General features: G+C 37.3%; 1 protein-coding gene across 3 annotated transcripts; it reads left to right on the plus strand.

Annotated features, from left to right (window-relative positions):
• Positions 1-141: 141 nt before the first annotated feature.
• Positions 142-20,131, plus strand: LOC147522344 (serine/threonine-protein kinase VIK-like). 3 transcript variants are annotated; one of them, XM_086592810.1, is made up of 10 exons: positions 142-486; positions 572-798; positions 974-1,043; positions 1,401-1,874; positions 15,638-15,979; positions 17,709-17,803; positions 18,670-18,791; positions 18,893-18,978; positions 19,069-19,184; positions 19,632-20,131. In XM_086592810.1, the coding sequence occupies exons 5-10, from the start codon at positions 15,884-15,886 to the stop codon at positions 19,792-19,794; spliced, it is 678 nt and encodes a 225-aa protein (XP_086448936.1). In that variant the 5' UTR covers positions 142-486; positions 572-798; positions 974-1,043; positions 1,401-1,874; positions 15,638-15,883; the 3' UTR covers positions 19,795-20,131. The 3 variants fall into 3 exon arrangements, with proteins under 3 accessions (XP_086448936.1, XP_086448934.1, XP_086448939.1); XM_086592808.1 differs by having other exon boundaries at positions 572-628; XM_086592813.1 differs by lacking the exon at positions 142-486 and having other exon boundaries at positions 779-874.
• The last annotated feature ends 1,879 nt before the right edge of the window (positions 20,132-22,010 follow it).

Raw genomic sequence — 22,010 nt, forward strand, 5'->3', positions numbered from 1 at the left:
CCATTTGAAGGATGGATCAAGTCTATATAAATAACCGACTGCAATATTGCTTCTATTTGTTAAATATCAAATAATGCTCAGTGTGATACTTTTATATACACTCTTTGTTGTCTGAATCTAATACAGTAGCACTAAGTACTATGTAGGGTTTCAATTGCATTGCAGCAAGCATGCTTTCAAAGCAATGTTAATGACATTCTCAAACAATGTTAATGGCATACGCACCCAAGGAATGAACCAGCAATTCTTCTGCAGGTCCTTGATGGGTCAAATTCAAAATCTATGAGTGTCTCAAATGCTAGCTAGTAACTTCCAAAAAGCTTCGCTTGTCCTGCTGCCTAGAACCCAACCCCCCATACAAGAAAGAAATCTTCAAAGTGAGAGAAGCTAGAAGTCTAGAACTACTTCTGGTCTTCTGCATAAACCAAACTAATCATAGAGTCTTGAGAGATAAATATAACGATCTTCAGTTGCTCTGGTTAATTGGTAAGTAATTATCATAGCCTTCATTTCGTGTTTATTAGCATAATGTAATTGTAACTGAATAATATTTATGCATTCATTTGTATAGCTAAGACATACAAAGAGTTGGGAGCAGACATTGTCGTGGCGAACTTGATCATTCAAGGTAAATGCTTGTCCCTAAAACAGCAAGGACCAAAAAAAAAAATTCTCCCCAGTTGGGTACTATTCAAACTTTGTCTGAACAAGGGTCAATGCGTATTTTATCATATGGGTTTAACTTGAGACTGGCCTGGTTTCTTAGCAATAACAATGGAGTATTTTATAACTTTATGGGTGAGAGTTTGATAATGGGTTTTACCTTATCTCTATATTAACAAATTTTTCATTCAAAGATGCAACTATGGGAGAGGTCCCTTTCCTTTTTCTCTCTTTTGCTCAGATGTTTCCATTAATTTGCATTCCCTAGCTTTATGCATTCAATGTAATACGAGTGTTTTGTTGTTTACAGGTTGTGAATAGTGAGAGACTTGAATGTGGAAACGTCACTCTTCTTCAAGAGCTAGCAAACTTTATTTCAGGTACGTACAAATGCTTGTGCCTTTGAGAATTGTTTGAAGAACCTAATATGTTTTCTCTTGATTACATGAAAGTATTGATTTTGGGTACGGATATGGGGACATGTATATATACAGATTCTACTATGCAGATCCTAATATAACTGTCATAGGCATAGCAAATTGTAAATAGGTGACAAAAAATTTCCAGTAAGGAGAACTTCAGAATTCTAGATTGTGAAGAGTAACTCACCAGATGTAAGAGCTAAAAGTGAAGCAACTATTTCATTTTTGTTTTATGCTTTTAGCTTTAAAAAAAAAAGAATTTTTTTGAATGATATACATTTGCGCCCATCACATTTTCATTTTTTCGTTCTGCAGATGACTCATTAGCTAAATAGCACATTTTCATAAAAGATCGTGGACAATGTTGAATTGAACTCAGTAGAGAGGTTGATTGGTGAATTGGAAATCGAACAAACAAAGAGATGTTCACATGAGCAGCTGCAAACCTTCACTTCGGATTTTTCTACAAATATAGGTTCTGGTGCATATGGAACAGTTTACAAAGGCATATTAGACAACGGTGTCAAAGTGGCTGTAAAGGTTCTTGGACATAACGAATTGTCTGATGATCAATTCAAGGCTGAAGTGTCCACACTTTGCAAGACTCATCACAAGAACTTGGTCAAGCTCTATGGCTTCTGCTTTGCACGCGACATGAAAGCACTTGTGTATGAATTTGTTGAAAATGGATCTCTAGAGAAAATTTTATACGAAAGCGAAACAATAACGTGAGAGACTTTGTGCAGTATTGTGATTGGGACAGCAAAAGGACTCTCCTATCTGCACGAGGTTTGTCATCCCCGAATAATTCTGATGTAGATTAAACTAGAACAGATCTACTCTCTCCAGAACCCTAATTACAAACAAAAATTCTATATGAACAAACTCTTTTGAACAAACTCTCTTGAACAAACTGATGTGGCACTCATCAAGCAGGGGTACGTGTGTATTGCTCCAAGAAGAAGTACTGCAATCAAGGTCTCTCTGCTTGCCACGTCAGTTTGTTCTCTAGAGTTTGTTCAAAATAGTTTGTTCACGTAGAAAGACTCAATTACAAATCCGTTATTTATACTAATCCTAAAAACTATAAACCAATAGTAACACGACAAGTGTCAACAACTAAAATATAATAACTAAACTAGTGGGCTTACAACTTATGGATTTGACCATATTGATGTCCGCATCAAATTTACTACAATATTAAGCCTTCTAACATTCTACTGGACTCAAACTTTAGTTCCAAGATTGGTGATTTTGGATTAGCCAAGCTTATTACTGTTAGGAATATTTAACTTAATTGTACTTACTCTTTACCAATTACCAAACTATACAAACCTTTTGTCTTGTAAGTGTCTTGTACTTCTTAATTAAATCCGAGCCTAGTGTAGATACACTATGTCCTTAAGACAGATTTTCCCCCTCACGGTGCTTGAAGGTTGATGAGAAACTATCTCCCAAGATAGAACGGATTTCCTTTTATAGAAAGCTAGCACTTCAATTCTATAGACTCGTGCGAAACACAACATAGTATTTGACTAAGAGAGGGAGAAGAGAAAGATCGAACTCTGTGTGATCCGGTGTATTTTCTCTCCAAATTCATCCACTATTTATAGGTGAGTGGTGCCTTTTGAAACAACACGGTGACTCTTGGGAAAAAAGTAAGCAACTCTTTGAAAAGTCACATGTTTTGAAAAGGACACACCATTTCGCATATATCATTGTGTTTTGAACTAGTGCCTATTTGAAAGGTTGCACCTTTTCGGCATGATGCCTTGTTTCAAACCGTGCACATTTCGAAAGGTCGCACCTTTTCGGCATAATGCTGCACGTTTCAAACAAATGCATCATTTTAAAAAGGTTTTTCTCACATTACGTACTGTTTCAAGAAAAAACTCATTTCATCTTAAGTGGGGTAACTTGGGAGACAAACTACTCATTCATATTTAAATGGATTTGAACAAATCATTTTTCTAACAATCCCCCACATGAATGAAAATTTGGCTTCTTCTATCATAAACATCGGATTTCTGTTCTTTTACAAATGAAAAGATACCGCATCAGGTCAAGTAGCATGGGAGGCCTTGAACTTGCCTTAGTGAAAGACGATCGGATTTAATTGGACGATCAGTAGACTTCAATTAATGTCCTTGAACTGTCAGCCGTTTGTATAAACCTAGACAATCATCTTCACGCCAGCACGAGTCTCGAATACTGTTGGTTCTCACGTTTGTGTTCATTTTGGCCTTGAACACTTCTTGGTTTCAGATAGTGCTTTTGAGACATTTGTCTTTAAAATTCTCATAGAAGCGGCCCCACTTCACACTAACATAGGTGATTTCTATAAAGAGTATCCCAATACTCCACTTGGATAACATAACTTTCCAAGATATAGTAAATCATTAAAAGCTTGACTTATCCCCGGTTCATGGCGGATATACCACCGCCTTATATAGGAATGGGTTAGAGTATAATATTACTCTCCGGTGCTAACTCCGAGTCACTAACTAACATAATTCGGTTGGCCCATTGAACCTAGATCTTGGGATCTCCAAATCAACTAGGTTGGTTTTTCCATTATGATGACTCTTGGTTGATTATCTCAAAAGCTTTAAGCCCATTCCCTTGATAATCTTTCTACTTGCTCTCTTGTTAAACCTTTTGTAAAGCGGATCCCAATGTTATCTTTTGATCTTACATAGTCGATTGAGATAACTCCATTTGAGAGCAATTGTCTAACGGTATTATGTCTACGACGTATATGTCGAGACTTCCCGTTATACATGCTACTCTGTGCTCTACCAATAGTAGATTGGCTGTCACAGTGTATACACACTGTTGGCACAGGTTTAGCCCAGTTTGGAATATCTTCTAAGAAATTTCGCCAAAGAGCGCCAATAAAGCGCCAATAAAGTAGAAAAAAAAATGAATTTGCATAAAATTGTTAGAAAAATGATTTGCTCAAATCCATTTAAATATGAATGAGTAGTTTGTCTCCCAAGTTACCCCACTTAAGATGAAATGGGTTTTTTCTTGAAACAGTACGTAATGTGAGAAAAACCTTTTCAAAATGATGCATTTGTTTGAAGCGATTGCATTATGCGAAAAGGTCGCGACCTTTTCGAAAACCGGTTTGAAGCGGTGCATCATGTCGAAAAGGTGCAACCTTTCGAAATAGGCAATCGGTTTGAAGCTTTGATGCTATATGCGAAATGGTGTGTCCTTTTCGAAACATGTGACTTTTCAAAGAGTTGCTTACTTTTTCCCAAGAGTCACTGTGTTGTTTCGAAAAGGCACCACTCACCTATAAATAGTGGATGAATTTGGAGAGAAAAATACACCAGATCACACAGAGTTCTGATCTTTCTCTTCTCCCTTTGTTCTTAGTCAAATACTATGTTGTTATTTGAGTCTATAGAATTGAAGTGCTAGCTTTCTATAGAAGGAAATCCGTTCTATCTTGGGAGATAGTTTCCCATCAACCTTCAAGCACCGTGAGGGGGAAAATCTGTCTTAAGGACATAGTGTATCTACACTAGGCTCGGATTTAATAAAGAAGTACAAGACACTTACAAGACAAAAGGTTTGTATAGTTTGGTAATTGGTAAAGAGTAAGTACAATTAAGTTGTATATTCCTAACAACTTAAGGCAGATTTCTTTTTTTTCTTCTTCTTTTACCGAGCGAATTTGTTTTACGTTTTCTTTTCTTTTGGTTTAAGGAAATAACAAAGTGTAGTTATATTTCGAATATGGCAACAACACCGGTTACTCCTGGCATTCTTGTTCTCTACTGTTGTTTCCCATTCTGTTCCTCATGGGGAGAAGCCTGAAAAGTTCAATGGAACTGATTTCACCGGCAACGAGAAGATGCTCTTCTATCGACTACCACGAACTTGGCAATGTTTCTATGGGATAAGGCTCGATGTAAGCCCCGATGAAACCGACAAAGAGAAGGTTTTGGCCAAGGATGCTTGGTTTCATGCTGATTTCTTGTGTAGAAATTATGTCCTTAGTGGGTTGGCTGACTCATTATACAATGTGTATAGTGTGTTCAAGACTGCTAAGGAACTTTGGGATTCATTGGACAAGAAATACAAGAGTGAAGATGCTAGCATTCATAGTTGGCAAATTTCTTGATTTCAAAATGACAGATAGTAAGACCGTCATAAGCCAAGTCTAAGAACTTCAAGTAATCCTCCATGATGTCATTGCTGAAGGAATGACCCTAGGAGAATCTTTCTAAGTGGCTGCTATGATTGAGAAATTACCACCATCTTGGAAGGATTTTAAGAACTATCTTAAGCATAAACGCAAAGATATGAATCTTGAAGAAGCCGATTGTCCGCCTAAGGATAGAGGAAGATAAGCGCCTATCGAGAAGAAGGGCAAGGATCCCATGGTGGCAAAGGCCAATGTTGTGGAAGGATCAAGTGCTAAAGGAAAGAGGAAGCACCAAGACAAAGCTCAAGGTGAAGAGAGTAGTACACCTACTAAGTTCAAGGGCAAGTGCTACTGATTGTGGGAAGAATTTGGACATAAGGCAAGTGAATGTCGCAAGCCAAAGAAGTATAAGAAGCAAAAGACTGAAGCCAATATGACAATGGACACGCTTTCTGACAATGTTAATGACATGATATCTGATGTGGTTTCTGACTGTCTCATAATTGGAAATGAAAGGGAATGGTGGGTGGATACTGGTGCTACTCGCCACATATGCTCCAACAAGTCGATGTTCACCACTTATCATGCTGTGGAAAAGGAAGAACAACTCTTTATGGGAAACTCTTCTACGTCCAAGGTTGAAGGCAAATGAAAGGTGGTGATGAGGTTGACTTATAGGAAGGAACTAACTCTGAATGAGGTGCTCTATGTGCCTGACATTCGCAAGAACTTGGTTTCTGGGTCGCTGCTGAGCAAGAATGGCTTTAAGTTAGTCTTTGTTTCTGATAAATTTGTATTAACTAAGAATGATGTATTCGTGGGAAAGGGCTATCTTCAGGATGGGCTATTTAGGATATCTTGTTTTACTATTGCGCCAATAAAGTTGAATCTTCTGTTTACTTGATTGAGTCTTCACATGTATGGCATGGTAAATTAGGACATGTTAATTATGATACTTTGTGTAGATTAATTAATTTGGACTATATACCAAAATTAAAAATAGACCCACACCATAAATGTGAAACTTGTGTAGAATCCAAGTTGACCAGATCATCCTTTCATTCCATTGAAAGAAGTACTGAACCTCTAGACTTAATACACACAGATATATGTGATTTTAAGTACATGCAAACTAGAGGTGGTAAAAATTATTTCATTACTTTTATTGACGATAGCACTAGATATAGTTATGTTTACTTGTTGAGAAGTAAAAATGAGGCAATTGAAGTGTTCAAACACTATAAAAATGAAGTTGAAAATCAACTAAGCAAAAAGATTAAGGCTATAAGGAGTGATAGAGGAGGTGAATATGAATCACCTTTTGAAGGTTTCTGTTCTGAACATGGAATCATTCATCAAATTACGGCTCCTTATTCACCTCAATCAAACGGTATTGCGAAGCCGAAAAACCGAACTCTAAAAGAGATGATGAGCGCTATGTTGTTGTTAAGTTCGGTTTGCCCCAGAATTTGTGGGGGGAAGCTTTGCTTTTACGCCAATTACATTCTCAACAAGATTCCTAACAAGAAGACGCTTAAAACACCATACAATTGTGGAAAGGTCATCCAGGACTTCCTCTGAATTCTTAAAAGTGTGGGGGTGTCTTGCTAAAGTGGAAGTCCCTAAACCTAAGAAGGTGAAGATAGGACCCAAGACTATTGATTGTGTATTCATTGGATATGCAAACAATAGTAGTGCATATCGTTTTTGGTTCATAAATCGAGATTCAAGATATACATGTTAATACAATTATAGAGTCAAGGAATGCTTCATTCTTTGAAAAGACGCGTTTCCATTATAACATGTGTGTAGAGTCAAGTTCAACAAAGAGAACTTTAGATGCTACAACTAGTAACCATCCTACACAAAGCGAAATTGAGGAGGAACCTAGGCGTAGCAAAAGGTCAAAGATGTCAGCGTCTTTTTTGACCTGATTTTCTAACATACTTGTTGGAAAATAATCCTCAAACGTTCAAGGAGGCAATGTCATCTCCGGAAGCTACTTATTGGAAAGAAGCAATAAATAGCGAGATTGAATCCATAATGCAAAATCATACATGGGAATTGGTAGATTTACCACGGGTTCCAAGACTTTGGGATATAAGTGGATATTCACAAAGAAATTTAAGACTGATGGATCAATCGACAAGTATAAAGCTAGACTTGTGGTCAAAGGCTTTAGACAAAAGGAAGGATTGGATTATTTTGACACTTACTCTCCAGTTACAAGAATAACTTCCATAAGGATGCTAATAGCAATAGCATCAATACATGGATTTGAAATACATCAAATGGATGTAAAGACGGCATTCTTGAATGGTGAGTTAGATGAATAAATATACATGGAACAACCCGAAGGGTTTATTGCTCCTGGACAAGAAAGGAAAGTTTGCAAGCTTGTTAAATCTTTATATGGATTAAAGCAAGCACCTAAGCAATGGCATGAGAAATTTGACAATGCAATGTTGTCAAACGGTTTCAAAATAAATGAGTGTGACAAGTGTGTCTATGTCAAAAGCACTCTAAAGGGATGTGTCATTATTTGTCTCTATGTAGACGATATGCTAATTTTAGGTAGTAATATGGATGTCATAAAATCTACCAAACAAATGTTGTCTAGTAAGTTTGACATGAAAGATTTAGGTATCGCTGATGTTATCTTAGGAATTAAGATCTCTAAGATGGAGGATAGACTTGTTCTATCACAATCTTATTACATTGAGACGATTCTTGACAAGTTCAAGAAATATAACATCACACCAAAAAGGTCACCAGTTGACGTAAATCTTCATTTAGCCAAAAATACTAGAGATAGCATATCTCAACTAGAATACTCTCGTATACTTGGTAGTTTAATGTATGTCATGAACTGTACAAGGCCTGACATAGCATACTCGTGAGCAAGCTAAGTCGATATAACGAGTAATCCCGACGAGATCATTGGACCGCCATATTGAGAGTTTTGGGATACTTAAAGTATACTCGAATTTTGGTTTGCACTATACAAGATATCCGGCCGTTCGATGGAATGCTGCGATGCTAATTGGATATCGACTCTAAAGACTCAAAGTCCACAAGTGGATATGTCTTTACACTTGGAGGTGCATTTGTTTCTTGGAAATCCTCAAAACAAGCGTGCATAGCGAGGTCCACTATGGAATCAGAATTCATAGCATTGGATAAAGGTGGAGAAGAAGCGAGTGGGCGAAATTTCTTAGAGGATATTCCAAATGGGCTAAACACGCCGCCCGGTGTGTGTATACTTGTGTGACGATAATCTGCTATTGGTAGAGCACCTGAGTAGCATGTATAGCGGGAAGTCTCGACATATACGCCGTAGACATAATACCGATTAGACAATTGCTCTCAAATGGAGTTATCTCAATCGACTATGTAAAGGTCAAAAGATAACATTTGCGGATCCGCTTTACAAAAGGTTTAACAAGAGAGCAAGTAGAAAGATTATCAAGGGGAATGGGCTTAAAGCTTTTGAGATAATCAACCAAGAGTCATCATAATGGAAAAACCAACCTAGTGGATTTGGAGATCCCAAGATCTAGGTTCAATGGGCCAACTGAATTATGTTAGTGACTCGGTTAGCGGAGAGTAATATTATACTCTAACCCATTCCTATATAAGGGCGGTGCATATCTGCCATGAGAACCGGGATAAGTCAAGCTTTTAATGATTTACTATATCTTGGAAAGTTATGTTATCCAAGTGGAGTATTGCGGGATACTCTTTATAGAAATCACCTATGTTAGTGTGAAGTGGGGCCTTCTATGAGAATTTTAAAGACAAATATCTCAAAAGCACTATCTGAAACCAAGAAGTATTCAAGGCCAAAATGAACACAAACGTGAGAACCAACAGTATTCGAGACGGTACTGCGTGAAGATGATTGTCTAGGTTTATACAAACGGCTGACAGTTCAAGGACATTAATTGAAGTCTACTGATCGTCCAATTAAATCCGATCGTCTTTCACTAAGGCAAGTTCAAGGCCTCCCATGCTACTTGACCTGATGCGGTATCTTTTCATTTGTAAAAGAACAGAAATCCGATGTTTATGATAGAAGAAGCCAAATTTTCATTCATGTGGGGGAACTTACTCTTTACCAATTACCAAACTATACAAACCTTTTGTCTTGTAAGTGTCTTGTACTTCTTAATTAAATCCGAGCCTAGTGTAGATACACTATGTCCTTAAGACAAATTTTCCCCCTCACGGTGCTTGAAGGTTGATGGGAAACTATCTCCCAAGATAGAACGGATTTCCTTCTATAGAAAGCTAGCACTTCAATTCTATAGACTCAGCGAACACAACATAGTATTTGACTAAGAACAGAGGGAGAAGAGAAAGATCAGAACTCTGTGTGATCTGGTGTATTTTTCTCTCCAAATTCATCCACTATTTATAGGTGAGTGGTGCTTTTTGAAACAACACGGTGACTCTTGGGAAAAAAAGTAAGCAACTCTTTGAAAAGTCACATGTTCGAAAAGGACACACCATTTCGGCATATAGCATTTGTTTGAACCGGTGCCTATTTGAAAGGTTGCACCTTTTCGGCATGATGCAATGTTTCAAACCGGTGCACATTTGAAAAGGTCGCGACCTTTTTCGCATAATGCAATCGTTTCAAACAAATGCATCATTTTGAAAAGGTTTTTCTCACATTACGCATCTTGTTTCAAGAAAAAACCCATTTCATCTTAAGTGGGGTAACTTGGGAGACAAACTACTCATTCATATTTAAATGGATTTGAGCAAATCATTTTTCTAACAATCCCCACATGAATGAAAATTTGGCTTCTTCTATCATAAACATCGGATTTTGTTCTTTTACAAATGAAAAGATACCGTGATCAGTCAAGTAGCATGGGAGGCCTTGAACTTGCCTTTAGTGAAAGACGATCGGATTTAATTGGACGATCGGTAGACTTCAATTAATGTCCTTGAGCTGTCACCGTTTGTATAAACCTAGACAATCATCTTCACGCCAGCATCGCCTCAACATCTCGTTGGTTCTCACGTTTGTGTTCATTTTGGCCTTGAACACTTCTTGGTTTCAGATAGTGCTTTTGAGACATTTGTCTTTAAAATTCTCATAGAAGCGGCCCCACTTCACACTAACATAGGTGATTTCTATAAAGAGTATCCTGCAATACTCCACTTGGATAACATAACTTTCCAAGATATAGTAAATCATTAAAAGCTTGACTTATCCTGGTTCTCGCGGCAGATATGCACTGTCTTATATAGGAATGGGTTAGAGTATAATATTACTCTCCAGTGCTAACTGAGTCACAAACATAATTCAGTTGGCCCATTGAACCTAGATCTTGGGATCTCCAGTCAACTAGGTTGGTTTTTCCATTATGATGACTCTTGGTTGATTATCTCAAAAGCTTTAAGCCCATTCCCCTTGATAATCTTTCTACTTGCTCTCTTGTTAAACCTTTTGTAAGCGGATCCGCAATGTTATCTTTTGACCTTACATAGTCGATTGAGATAACTCCATTTGAGAGCAATTGTCTAACGGTATTATGTCTACGGCGATATGTCGAGACTTCCGCTATACATGCTACTGCGGCTCTACCAATAGCAGATTACGTCACGGTGTATACACATCACGGGCAATGTGTTTAGCCCAGATTTGGAATATCCTCTAAGAAATTTGAAGCCACTCGCTTCTTCTCCTTGTGTCAATGCTATGAATTTCGATTCCATAGTGGACCTCGCTATGCACGCGTTTGTTTTGAGGATTTCCAAGAAAAACTACACCTCCAAGTGTAAAGACATATCCACTTGTGGACTTTGAGTCTTTAGTGTCGATATCCAATTAGCATCGCAGTACTTCCTCGAACGGCCGGATATCTTATATAGTGCAAACCAAAATTCGAAAGTATACTTTAAGTATCCCAAAACTCTCAATATGGCGGTCCAATGATCTCGCCAGATTACTATGATATCGACTTAGCTTGCTCGAGAGTATGCTATGTCAGGCCTTGTACAGTTCATGACATACATTAAACTACCAAGTATACGAGAGTATTCTAGTTGAGATATGCTATCTCCAGTATTTTTGGCTAAATGAAGATTTACGTCAACTGGTGACCTTTTTTGTGTGATGTTATATTTCTTGAACTTGTCAAGAATCGTCTCAATGTAATGAGATTGTGATAGAACAAGTCCATCCTCCATCCTAGAGATCTTAATTCCTAGGATAACATCAAATGACACCTAAATCTTTCATGTCAAACTTACTAGACAACATTTGTTTGGTAGATTTTATGACATCCATATTACTACCCAAAATTAGCATATTGTCTACATAGAGACAAACAATGACACATCCCTTTTGAGTGCTTTTGACATAGACACACTTGTCACACTCGTTTATTTTGAAACCGTTTGACAACATTGCATTGTCAAATTTCTCATGCCATTGTTTAGGTGCTTGCTTTAATCCATATAAAGATTTAACAAGCTTGCAAACTTTCCTTTCTTGTCCAGGAGCAATAAACCCTTCGGGTTGTTCCATGTATATTTCTTCATCTAACTCACCATTCAAGAATGCCGTCTTTACATCCATTTGATGTATTTCAAATCCATGTATTGATGCTATTGCTATTAGCATCCTTATGGAAGTTATTCTTGTAACTGGAGAGTAAGTGTAAAAATAATCCAATCATTCCTTTTGTCTAAAGCCTTTGACCACAAGTCTAGCTTTATACTTGTCGATTGATCCACCAGTTTTAAATTTCTTTGTGAATATCCACTTATATCCCAAAGTCTTGGAACCTGGTGGTAAATCTACCAATTCCCATGTATGATTTTGCATTATGGATTCAATCTCGCTATTTATTGCTTCTTTCCAATAAGTAGCTTCTGGAGATGACATTGCCTCCTTGAACGTTTGAGGATTATTTTCCAACAAGTATGTTAGAAAATCAGGTCCAAAAAAGACGTTGACGTCCTTGACCTTTTGCTACGCCTAGGTTCCTCCTCAATTTCGCTTTGTGTAGGATGGTTACTAGTTGTAGCATCTAAAGTTCTCTTTGTTGAACTTGACTCTATACACATGTTATATGGAACGCGTCTTTTCAAAGAATGAAGCATTCCTTGACTCTATAATTGTATTAACATGTATATCTTGAATCTCGATTTATGAACCAGAAAACGATATGCACTACTATTGTTTGCATATCCAATGAATACACAATCAATAGTCTTGGGTCCTATCTTCACCTTCTTAGGTTTAGGGACTTCCACTTTAGCAAGACACCCCCACACTTTTAAGAATTCAGAGGAAGTCCGATGACCTTTCCACAATTAGGTATGGTGTTTTAAGCGTCTTCTTGTTAGGAATCTTGTTGAGAATGTAATTGGCGTAAAGCAAAGCTTCCCCCACAAATTGCAGGGGCAAACCGAACTTAACAACATAGCGTTCATCATCTCTTTTTAGAGTTTGGTTTTATTACTGCAATACCGTTTGATTGAGGTGATTAAGGAGCCGTAGTTTGATGAATGATTCCATGTTAAGCGAAACCTTCAAAAGGTGATTTATATTCACCTCCTCTATCACTCCTTATAAAATTTTAATCTTTTGCTTAGTTGATTTTCAACTTCATTTTTTATAATGCTTGAACACTTCAATTGCCTCATCTTTACTTCTCAACAAGTAAACATAACTATATCTAGTGCTATCGTCAATAAAAGTAATGAAATACTTTTTACCACCTCTAGTTTGTACATACTTAAGATCACATATATCTGTATGTATTAAGTCTAGAGGTTCAGTACTTCTTTCAATGGAATGAAAGGATTTCAATTGCCTCATCTTTACTTCTCAACAAGTAAACATAACTATATCTAGTGCTATCGTCAATAAAAGTAATGAAATACTTTTTACCACCTCTAGTTTGTACATACTTAAGATCACATATATCTGTATGTATTAAGTCTAGAGGTTCAGTACTTCTTTCAATGGAATGAAAGGATGATCTGGTCAACTTGGATTCTACACAAGTTTCACATTTATGGTGTGGGTCTATTTTTATCTTTGGTATATAGTCCAAATTAATTAATCTACGCAAGGTATCATAATTAACATGTCCTAATCTACCATGCCATACATGTGAAGACTCAATCAAGTAAACAAAAGATTCAACTTTATTGGCGCTCTTTGGCGCAATAGTAAAACAAGATATCCTAAAGAGCCCATCCTGAAGATAGCCCTTTCCCACGAATACATCATTCTTAGTTAGTACAAATTTATCAGAAACAAAGACTAACTTAAAGCCATTCTTGCTCAGCAGCGACCCAGAAACCAAATTCTTGCGAATGTCAGTCACATAGAGCACCTCATTTAGAGTTAGTTCCTTCCCAGAAGTCAACCTCATCACCACCTTTTCTTTGCCTTCAACCTTGGACGTAGAAGAGTTCCCCATAAAGATTTGTTCTTCCTTTTCCACAGCATGATAAGTGGTGAACATCGACTTGTTGGAGCATATGTGGGTAGTAGCACCAATATCCACCCACCATTCCCTTTCATTTCCAATCATGAGACATTCAGAAACCACAGCAGATAGGTTCATGTCATTAACATTATTAGAAAGCGTGTCCATTGTCACATTTGCTTCAGTCTTTTGCTTCTTGTACTTCTTTGGCTTGCGACATTCACTTGCCTTATGTCCAGCCTTTCCACAGTTGTAGCACTTGCCCTTGAACTTAGTAGAGTACTACTCTCGCTTCTTGAGCTTTGTCTTTGGCTTCCTCTTTCCCTTAGCACTAGATCCTTCCACAACATTGGCCTTTGCCACCATGGGATCCTTGCCCTTCTTCTCAGATAGGCGGTTATCTTCTTCTATCCTTAGACAATCAACTCTTCAAGATTCATATCTTTGCGTTTATGCTTAAGATAGTTCTTAAAATCCTTCCAAGATGGTGGTAATTTCTCAATCATAGCAGCCACTTGGAAAGATTCTCCTGGGGTCATTCCTTCAGCAATGACATCATGGAAGATTACTTGAAGTTCTTGGACTTGGCTTATTACGGTCTTACTATCCGTCATTTTGAAATCAAGAAATCTGCCAACTATGAATTTCTTCATGCCAGCATCTTCACTCTTGTATTTCTTGTCCAACGAATCCCAAAGTTCCTTAGCAGTCTTGAACACACTATACACATTGTATAATGAGTCAGCCAACCTGCTAAGAACATAATTTCTACACAAGAAATCAGCATGAAACCAAGCATCCTTGGCCAAAACCTTCTCCTTGTCGGTTTCATCAGAGCTTACATCAGGAGCCTTATCCCACAGAAACCTTGCCAAGTTAAGGGTGGTCAGATAGAAGAGCATCTTTTGTTGCGGCTTTGAAATCGGTTCCATTGAACTTTTTCGGGCTTCTCCCCATGAGGAACAGAATGGGGAAGCGATGCTTAGGAGATGGCGGGTGGTGTTGCCATATTCTCGAAATACAACTACACTTTGTTATTCCCGTAAACAAAAAGAAAAGAAAACAGTAAAACAAATTCTGTTCGGTAAAGAAGAAGAAAAAGAAACTCGTCTTAAGTTGTTAGGAATATACAACTTAATTGTACTTACTCTTTACCAATTACCAAACTATACAAACCTTTTGTCTTGTAAGTGTCTTGTACTTCTTAATTAAATCCGAGCCTAGTGTAGATACACTATGTCCTTAAGACAGATTTTCCCCTCACGGTGCTTGAAGGTTGATGGGAAACTATCTCCCAAGATAGAACGGATTTCCTTCTATAGAAAGCTAGCACTTCAATTCTATAGACTCGTGAACACAACATAGTATTTGACTAAGAACGAGGGAGAAGAGAAAGATCGAACTTCTCGGATGATCGGTGTATTTTTCTCTCCAAATTCATCCACTATTTATAGGTGAGTGGTGCCTTTTCAAACAACAACACGGTGACTCTTGGGAAAAAGTAAGCAACTCTTTGAAAAGTCACATGTTTGAAAGGACACACCATTTTAAGATATATCATCGTTTTTGAACCGGTGCCTATTTGAAAGGTTGCACCTTTTGGCATGATGCATTGTTTCAAACCGGTGCACATTTCGAAAGGTCGCAACTTTTTCGCATAATGCAACTGTTTCAAACAAATGCATCATTTTGAAAAGGTTTTTCTCACATTACGTACTGTTTCAAGAAAAAACTCATTTCATCTTAAGTGGGGTAACTTGGGAGACAAACTACTCATTCATATTTAAATGGATTTGAGCAAATCGTTTTTCTAACAATTACCAGGGACAAAACTCATATCACCATGTCTAAATTTAGAGGCCTCCTTACTTTGGTGCTCCAGAGATTTTTGTAGGATCCTCATTGGCAACTTATAAATCTGATGTTTACAGTTATGGCATAGCGTTGTTTGAGATCTTAGGGAGGAGGATAAGGGAAAGATCGTTTCCAAACCAAGTTTGGGAAAAGTTTAAGAAAGGACAATTGGAGGACTTCTTAAAAAATTGTGGCATTGAGGAGAAGATCATGGAAAAGGCCAAGAGAATCTCAATGATTGCATTATGGTGTGTGCAATTTGTGCCTCGTGATAGACCATCCATGAGTGATGTGGTGAGACTTCTTGAGGTAGAGAAGAAGTCATGATTCCTCCCGATCCCTTTCGGGTTCGGAACTCTATGAGCGTCTCTTCAAGTAGTATGACAACACTTAACCCTAAGCTTAAAGAGAAGGAAAAGGTTAGAATCTCTCTTTAGATTGTCTACATTTGTTTCTAAGAGTTCATAATTTGTTTGCTTTGTTTCTGTGTAATCTGTTTGCTTTGCATAGCCATGGTAAAAAAATCGGTTAAACAATGAGCAACACACTATTATGTTTTATAGTTCATGTAAACATGTATACAAAACAATGTGTTTTAAGGACCAAAAATATCTTGCCATTTTTATTTTTATTATTGGCTTTCGCTATGGGCACCTTTCATTTCGTGTTGGGCAGACTAAAAAAAAATTTATTACAAGTTTGTCGTTGACCTAAAAAACATGTTTTGTGTTGGGCAACCCCAAATACATCAAGTTAACCTGTTGATAACCTCTTTATAGCCTTTCTCCCCCCATTTTTACTCCCTACATTTAAATTCAAGAGTCATAACTAAACCAATCTTAAACCCTAATCCCTAAAAACTATACCTCAAGTCCAAAACTAATTAACCAAACATAATCAAAACAATTAAATGGAATACTCTAACTTTTTAGAACACAAAGATCCCATCTAAAGACGGATGCTGACGTGTTTGTTTCTTTTCCTCTATTTTTCTCAAATGCGTCACCGCGACCGAACTACACCTCTATTACAAGCAAGTTTAACTTTTAAGTTATTCTACTCTATTTCGATTTGGCTTCGATTTATATATGCTAATCTTGTGGTAATTTGGTAAATGCGGTTAAAGAGTGATCGAAGAGAGAAGAAATACACAAAGGCTAAAACTAGTTAGTACTAGTTTTTTGGTTTTTGGTAAATTGGGTGGGGGTGTACGTAATCTTGTGTAGTGCCCAACATAAGTACAGACCCCAATTGGGCCGGGGTCTGCCCAACACAATTTGGAGGGTGTCAATAGTAGGACCCTTATTATTTGGTAAGGGCTTATCATTAATTTTGTTTGTAAAATTATGTATATTAAAATCTTTGACTAGAAAGTAAGCCCGTGAATTCGCCGACTCTTTTGAAAACTTGCTAAAGAACTTATACAAATTTTCCAACAAATAGTTTTAATTAGGAAAAAAAGATTCCCGTTTTGGTTGAAAATAAACCGTTTTAATTTGCTAACAAATCTTTTTAACTCAGCTATTTCTAGTTGAAAAAGGGTGTCATCTAATTGCAGTAAAACCTGGCCTTCTCTTTCATTACGTAAGTTTGAATTTCCTTAAGATACTTCACATTTTCTTAAAGGATTTCCTGTCAATGTGATGTATTACTAAGGCTGAAGCAACTTCGAATTAATAACACCAACGAATAAAATTGATAAACACCCAAAAACAAGGGTTTTAAAGGGAAAACGAAATTCCTTTAATTGAACCTCTTGAGGAATTCATTCTTTGCAATTGCAATTGCATCAAAAGTTCAAAACATATGGTGGCTTATCTTATGTAAGTTGTGATCTACAACATTGAATTGTAGCTCTTGACTTGTATTGTGCTTGTGAATTCTCGATTTTAGGCCTAATATCCTTGGGAAATTGATCCTTCTGAACTGGATTTTTCAAACTCAGTAATGATTGGAAAGGTGAAACCTTTATTACTATATATAACCTTTTCAGTATGATATTAAGGACCATATTCTACAACCTTGTGGAGAACTTATTATTTAGCTAATGATTTGCTTGGTGGGAACCTGGTATCAAATTGGATTTTATTAGTTGAATTCTATAATCAGGTTACTCTGATATGATAATTTGGATTTTGTTAATTGTAGGGATCATTTGGTGAAATTCTGAAAGCAGGCTGGGGTGGGACCCCAGTAGCTGTCAAACGCATTCTCCCCTTTCTTTCAGATGATAGATTGGTGATGTAAGAGCAGTATACCAAACTGGTTACTTTACAATCTTTGTCAGTGTTTCTGAATGTTCTATACCAATGTAGTTAAAGCTTTACCTAGCTGCTGTCCAGGCAGCCTCCTCACCGTGCTAATTCAGCAAAAAAATAAAAATGAAAAATAAAAACCTTGTCGCCTTGGTAGGATCACTAAAACCTAGGTTTATGGCCAAGAAAATTCCAGAACGGTTGCCAATGCACTATAGTTTTTGTCTACTTACTAGATTTAACTCAATTGTATTCTTTGCAGGATAACTCTTAGAAGTGTAACTGTAAATAGCTTCACTAGATTAATTTTCATCATCTACCTCAGTTTCTGGTTTAAAAACCTTACTAAGTTATCTTCATAATGAGCCAAATGTCATAAATCACCGGGACCTAAAGCTAAGGTATGTTTTGGGACTTATTTAGATGTAAGCTTAGTTTTTATAGTTGAAGGTTTCTGATGCATTCTAATTTGGTACCTGTAGTTATTATATTACTCTTATTAGTAAAGTGTGTCCAGGGGCCTAGTGTTCAAGACTTCGGAGGTTGAGTCCAAGGTCTTGGGTTTGATTCCCACCTTGATGGGGAAAGGCATTTTGAGGGGTTAGGGAATAAAACGTTCAAACTATCTAAAACAATTCAAAAATCTCTCCCCCTCCCCCCACCCTAAAGAAAATTTAAAAAAAAAAAAAGGAAAAAAGAAGAGATGACTATATTTCGTAGATAACATAGTAAATAAGTGAATGTTAGATTTTTGTAACACTAAAAAGATAAAGATTATGTATTTCTTTTCCATAGTAACCTTAACATAGAGTTGCTATGCACATCGGTTTGTGCTGAATCTAGTAAAATGTCAGGAATGTTATTCTAGTCAACACCAGCACAGACCATTTGAAGGTTGGAGACTTTGGATTAAGCAAGCTCATCAGGGTTCAAAATTGTCATGATGTCTACAAAATGACTGGAGAAACTGGAAGCTGTGAGTAATGGCTATAACATTCTCGTGAAGGAAATAGGTTTTTTTGCATGTTTTAAATCTTATCCTATTTCCTTTTTGTGGTGTGTGAAATGAAACAAAAGACCGATATATGGCTCCTGAGGGCTTCAAACATCGAAAGTATGACAAGAAGGTTGATGTTTTCTCATTTGCGATGATTTTATACGAGGTATTGTTGTTTTTCACATTTAGTTTGCCTTCTGGGAAAAAGCAGCATTGGTTTTCCGTTAATTTTATGGCTTCCTGAACCTCTCTGTAGATGCTTGAAGGTGATCCACCAATGTCAAATTATGATTTTTATGAAGCAGCTAAGTATGTGGCAGAAGGACATAGACCCATATTTCGTTCGAAAGGCTATATCCCTGAACTGAGAATGTAAGTCAACTTGCAGTATATTGCGTTTTTGAAGGGCAAAAGCAATCTTTCTGTTCTCACTATAAATTCGCGTGGACATGTTATGAATTAATTAGGACCTGTTTAATCAGTGGTCACCAACAGAGGTCACAACTTTCGAGTCAGCTTAAGAGATGTCACAACTGTTGACTTAGTTGGCTTGACATGCAAGTGACCACTAACAACTGATTTAGGAATGTATCAGTCATGTCCATAGCAGACACTAGAAGTGTTTCATCTGACATACATAAACTTAACTGGATAGTCTTGGGATAGCTGTATTCGGGCTATTGACTTAGGCTCTCAAAGTAGAACCTTCTCTCATTGGCCGAGGAGTTTTTGGTGCTTTACTAACTACTAGGCTTTTAGTAAATATCTGGGTCATGAACAAGTTTATTCACACTTTTTTGTATATATATGGAACTTTAGGCTGACGGAGGAGCAATGCTGGGCTGCTGACATGAACCAAAGGCCTTCCTTTTCCGAAATCCTCAAAAAGCTTGAGAAGATTGAAGGGACCCTTCCAACAGATCATCATTGGAACCTCTTCACACGGAAGAGCTATAAACCAAGACGAGGATTCAACATGTAAATTTCTCCCATATTTCTGCATCACTCTCTCCATCATTACTGGTAGAGGATGTGTCGTGAAGAGAGCCATTTTCTCCTCAGGGGTTGCAAAACGATGCCCCTCCCTGATATCATTTTCACTCAGTTTTTTGTGGACGGGCCACATAAATTGGTGCATCTTGGGTCAGTTGGGTGGCATTTTATAATATAACAGTACGTAAAAGAAAAGAAATGTCCTTGTGTAGAAGATTGAAGAATAGGAATATGAACGTACGCTTTGTTGCAAGACCTTTCGCCGCTTTAAGGCTCCGCCTTGGTATTATGGAAATAGATGCAAATGTGGAAAGTTTTAAACAAAATGTTCCACTAGTATTTTCCAATTTGCAATTGCCATATTGCCATGACAAATCCCTTTATTGTGGTAATGAATTAATGAACGTTTTAATGTTTTTTTTTACTTATTTTCACGTTGTATGGCACAAGGAAAATTAAGCAGAAAAATGATGTCACATATAACTAACGAAATCCTTGTGAACTTTTTTTATCACGTGTTTGATGAGTGAGTGAGTGACTTACATAGCGGACAAAGACACCAACGAGATACAGCACTCATCACATGCTTATTTGACCACAAGTAGAGTTGTGATTTACATTTATGGTTAACGTATTACCCCATCACATGCTTATTTGACCACAAGTAGTGTTGTGATTTACATTTATGGTTAACGTATTACCCCCATCACATGCTTATTTGACCACAAGTAGTGTTGTGATTTACATTTATGGTTAACGTATTACCCCTACTAGATGCGCCAATTATGATTTCTTCTTATTAGATGGGAAATTAGGGTTTCGCCTCCCAAACACAAAAAAAAAAATCAAATCATGTGTATTTGGAAAAAGACCATAATTTCCTATCTAATGTGGGGAGAGGGAGGGGGAAGGGATCCTAATCTATCTATCTATATCTATATATATATATATATATAAAAAACTCGCACCTTACCTCTCTCCTCACCATATGACTCTATTTTCCAAACCGTGCATTCTCATTCACTCCTAAAGAATAGGCAACTCTATATATTAGTTTGACCTCCCTAGATTTGCTACTTTCTCCTTCTTTTATTCTTTATTTATTTGGTTCTCCTATTCTCTTTTAAAACGAATCCTAATAAAATAAAAGTCCTAAAAACTACTAAACCAAATTCTTAAAATACTAAATGAGGATGAAGAGATCAAAGTTTGCCAGAAGAGATCACCATCCGTTGTCTGCTATGTTCTTTCACTACTTTTGCTTCATTATATCAAGGCAAACAGGTTCATGCATATGCTCTTAAGATGGGTCGGACGTTGATGTCATCAGTATGCAACACTCTCATTACCATGTACACAAACTGTTTGGATCTCTTTGTTTGCATTCAATATCTTTGACGAGATGACTAGCAACTGATTCAGTTTCTTGGAATGCAATTCTAACAAAGATGTCAAGGCCACAACCAGCCCAATGACACTTGGCGATTCCTAAAACTAATGCATACTTCTGAATATAAGATTGATCATATAACACCGGCAATGGATTAAAAGCGGATTTGATCGACACTTCGGTTAGCGGATGCTTGCAAATATTTTGAATCAATGACTCATCCCGACGTCGTCTCTTGGAGTACTTTGATTGTGGGGTATCTAGCTCGATTCGGGGATGGGGAAGCTCTCAAACTTTTTGAAACAATGAGAAGTGCAGGTATCAAGCCAAACAATGTCACCTTTGTTGGGGTTCTCTCTCGCTTGACCATGTTGGATTGGTAGAGGAAGGGTGCAATTACTACAAAATCATGGAGTCCGACTATGGGATTAGACCTACAAGGGAACACCGTTGTTGTTGTGGTTGACATGCTTGCCCGTCTTTGGGAGTCCGAAGGAAGTTGAGAACTTTATGAGTCAAATGTTATTTGATCCCCGACATTGTGGTGTTTAAAACTCGCTTGCGGCATGTCGAAACCCCAGGGATGTAGAGGTTGCAAAGCGTCGCGCCAGATAGTGTATGGAACCTGGATCCGTCCGATTCAGCATCTCATGTGTTACTTCGGCAACATCCTTGCATTGACAAATAACGGGGTGAGGTCGCCAGAGTAAGGAGATTAATAATGAAGCGAGAGGTGTTAAGAAGGTTCCCGCCAAAGTTTGGATAGAGGTTAAGAATCGAGTCAATGTATTTTGTAGAAGACGAAAACATACAAA

Source organism: Coptis chinensis, chromosome 1, assembly GCF_015680905.1.
Source record: "Coptis chinensis isolate HL-2020 chromosome 1, ASM1568090v1, whole genome shotgun sequence".
Taxonomy (NCBI): domain Eukaryota; kingdom Viridiplantae; phylum Streptophyta; class Magnoliopsida; order Ranunculales; family Ranunculaceae; genus Coptis; species Coptis chinensis.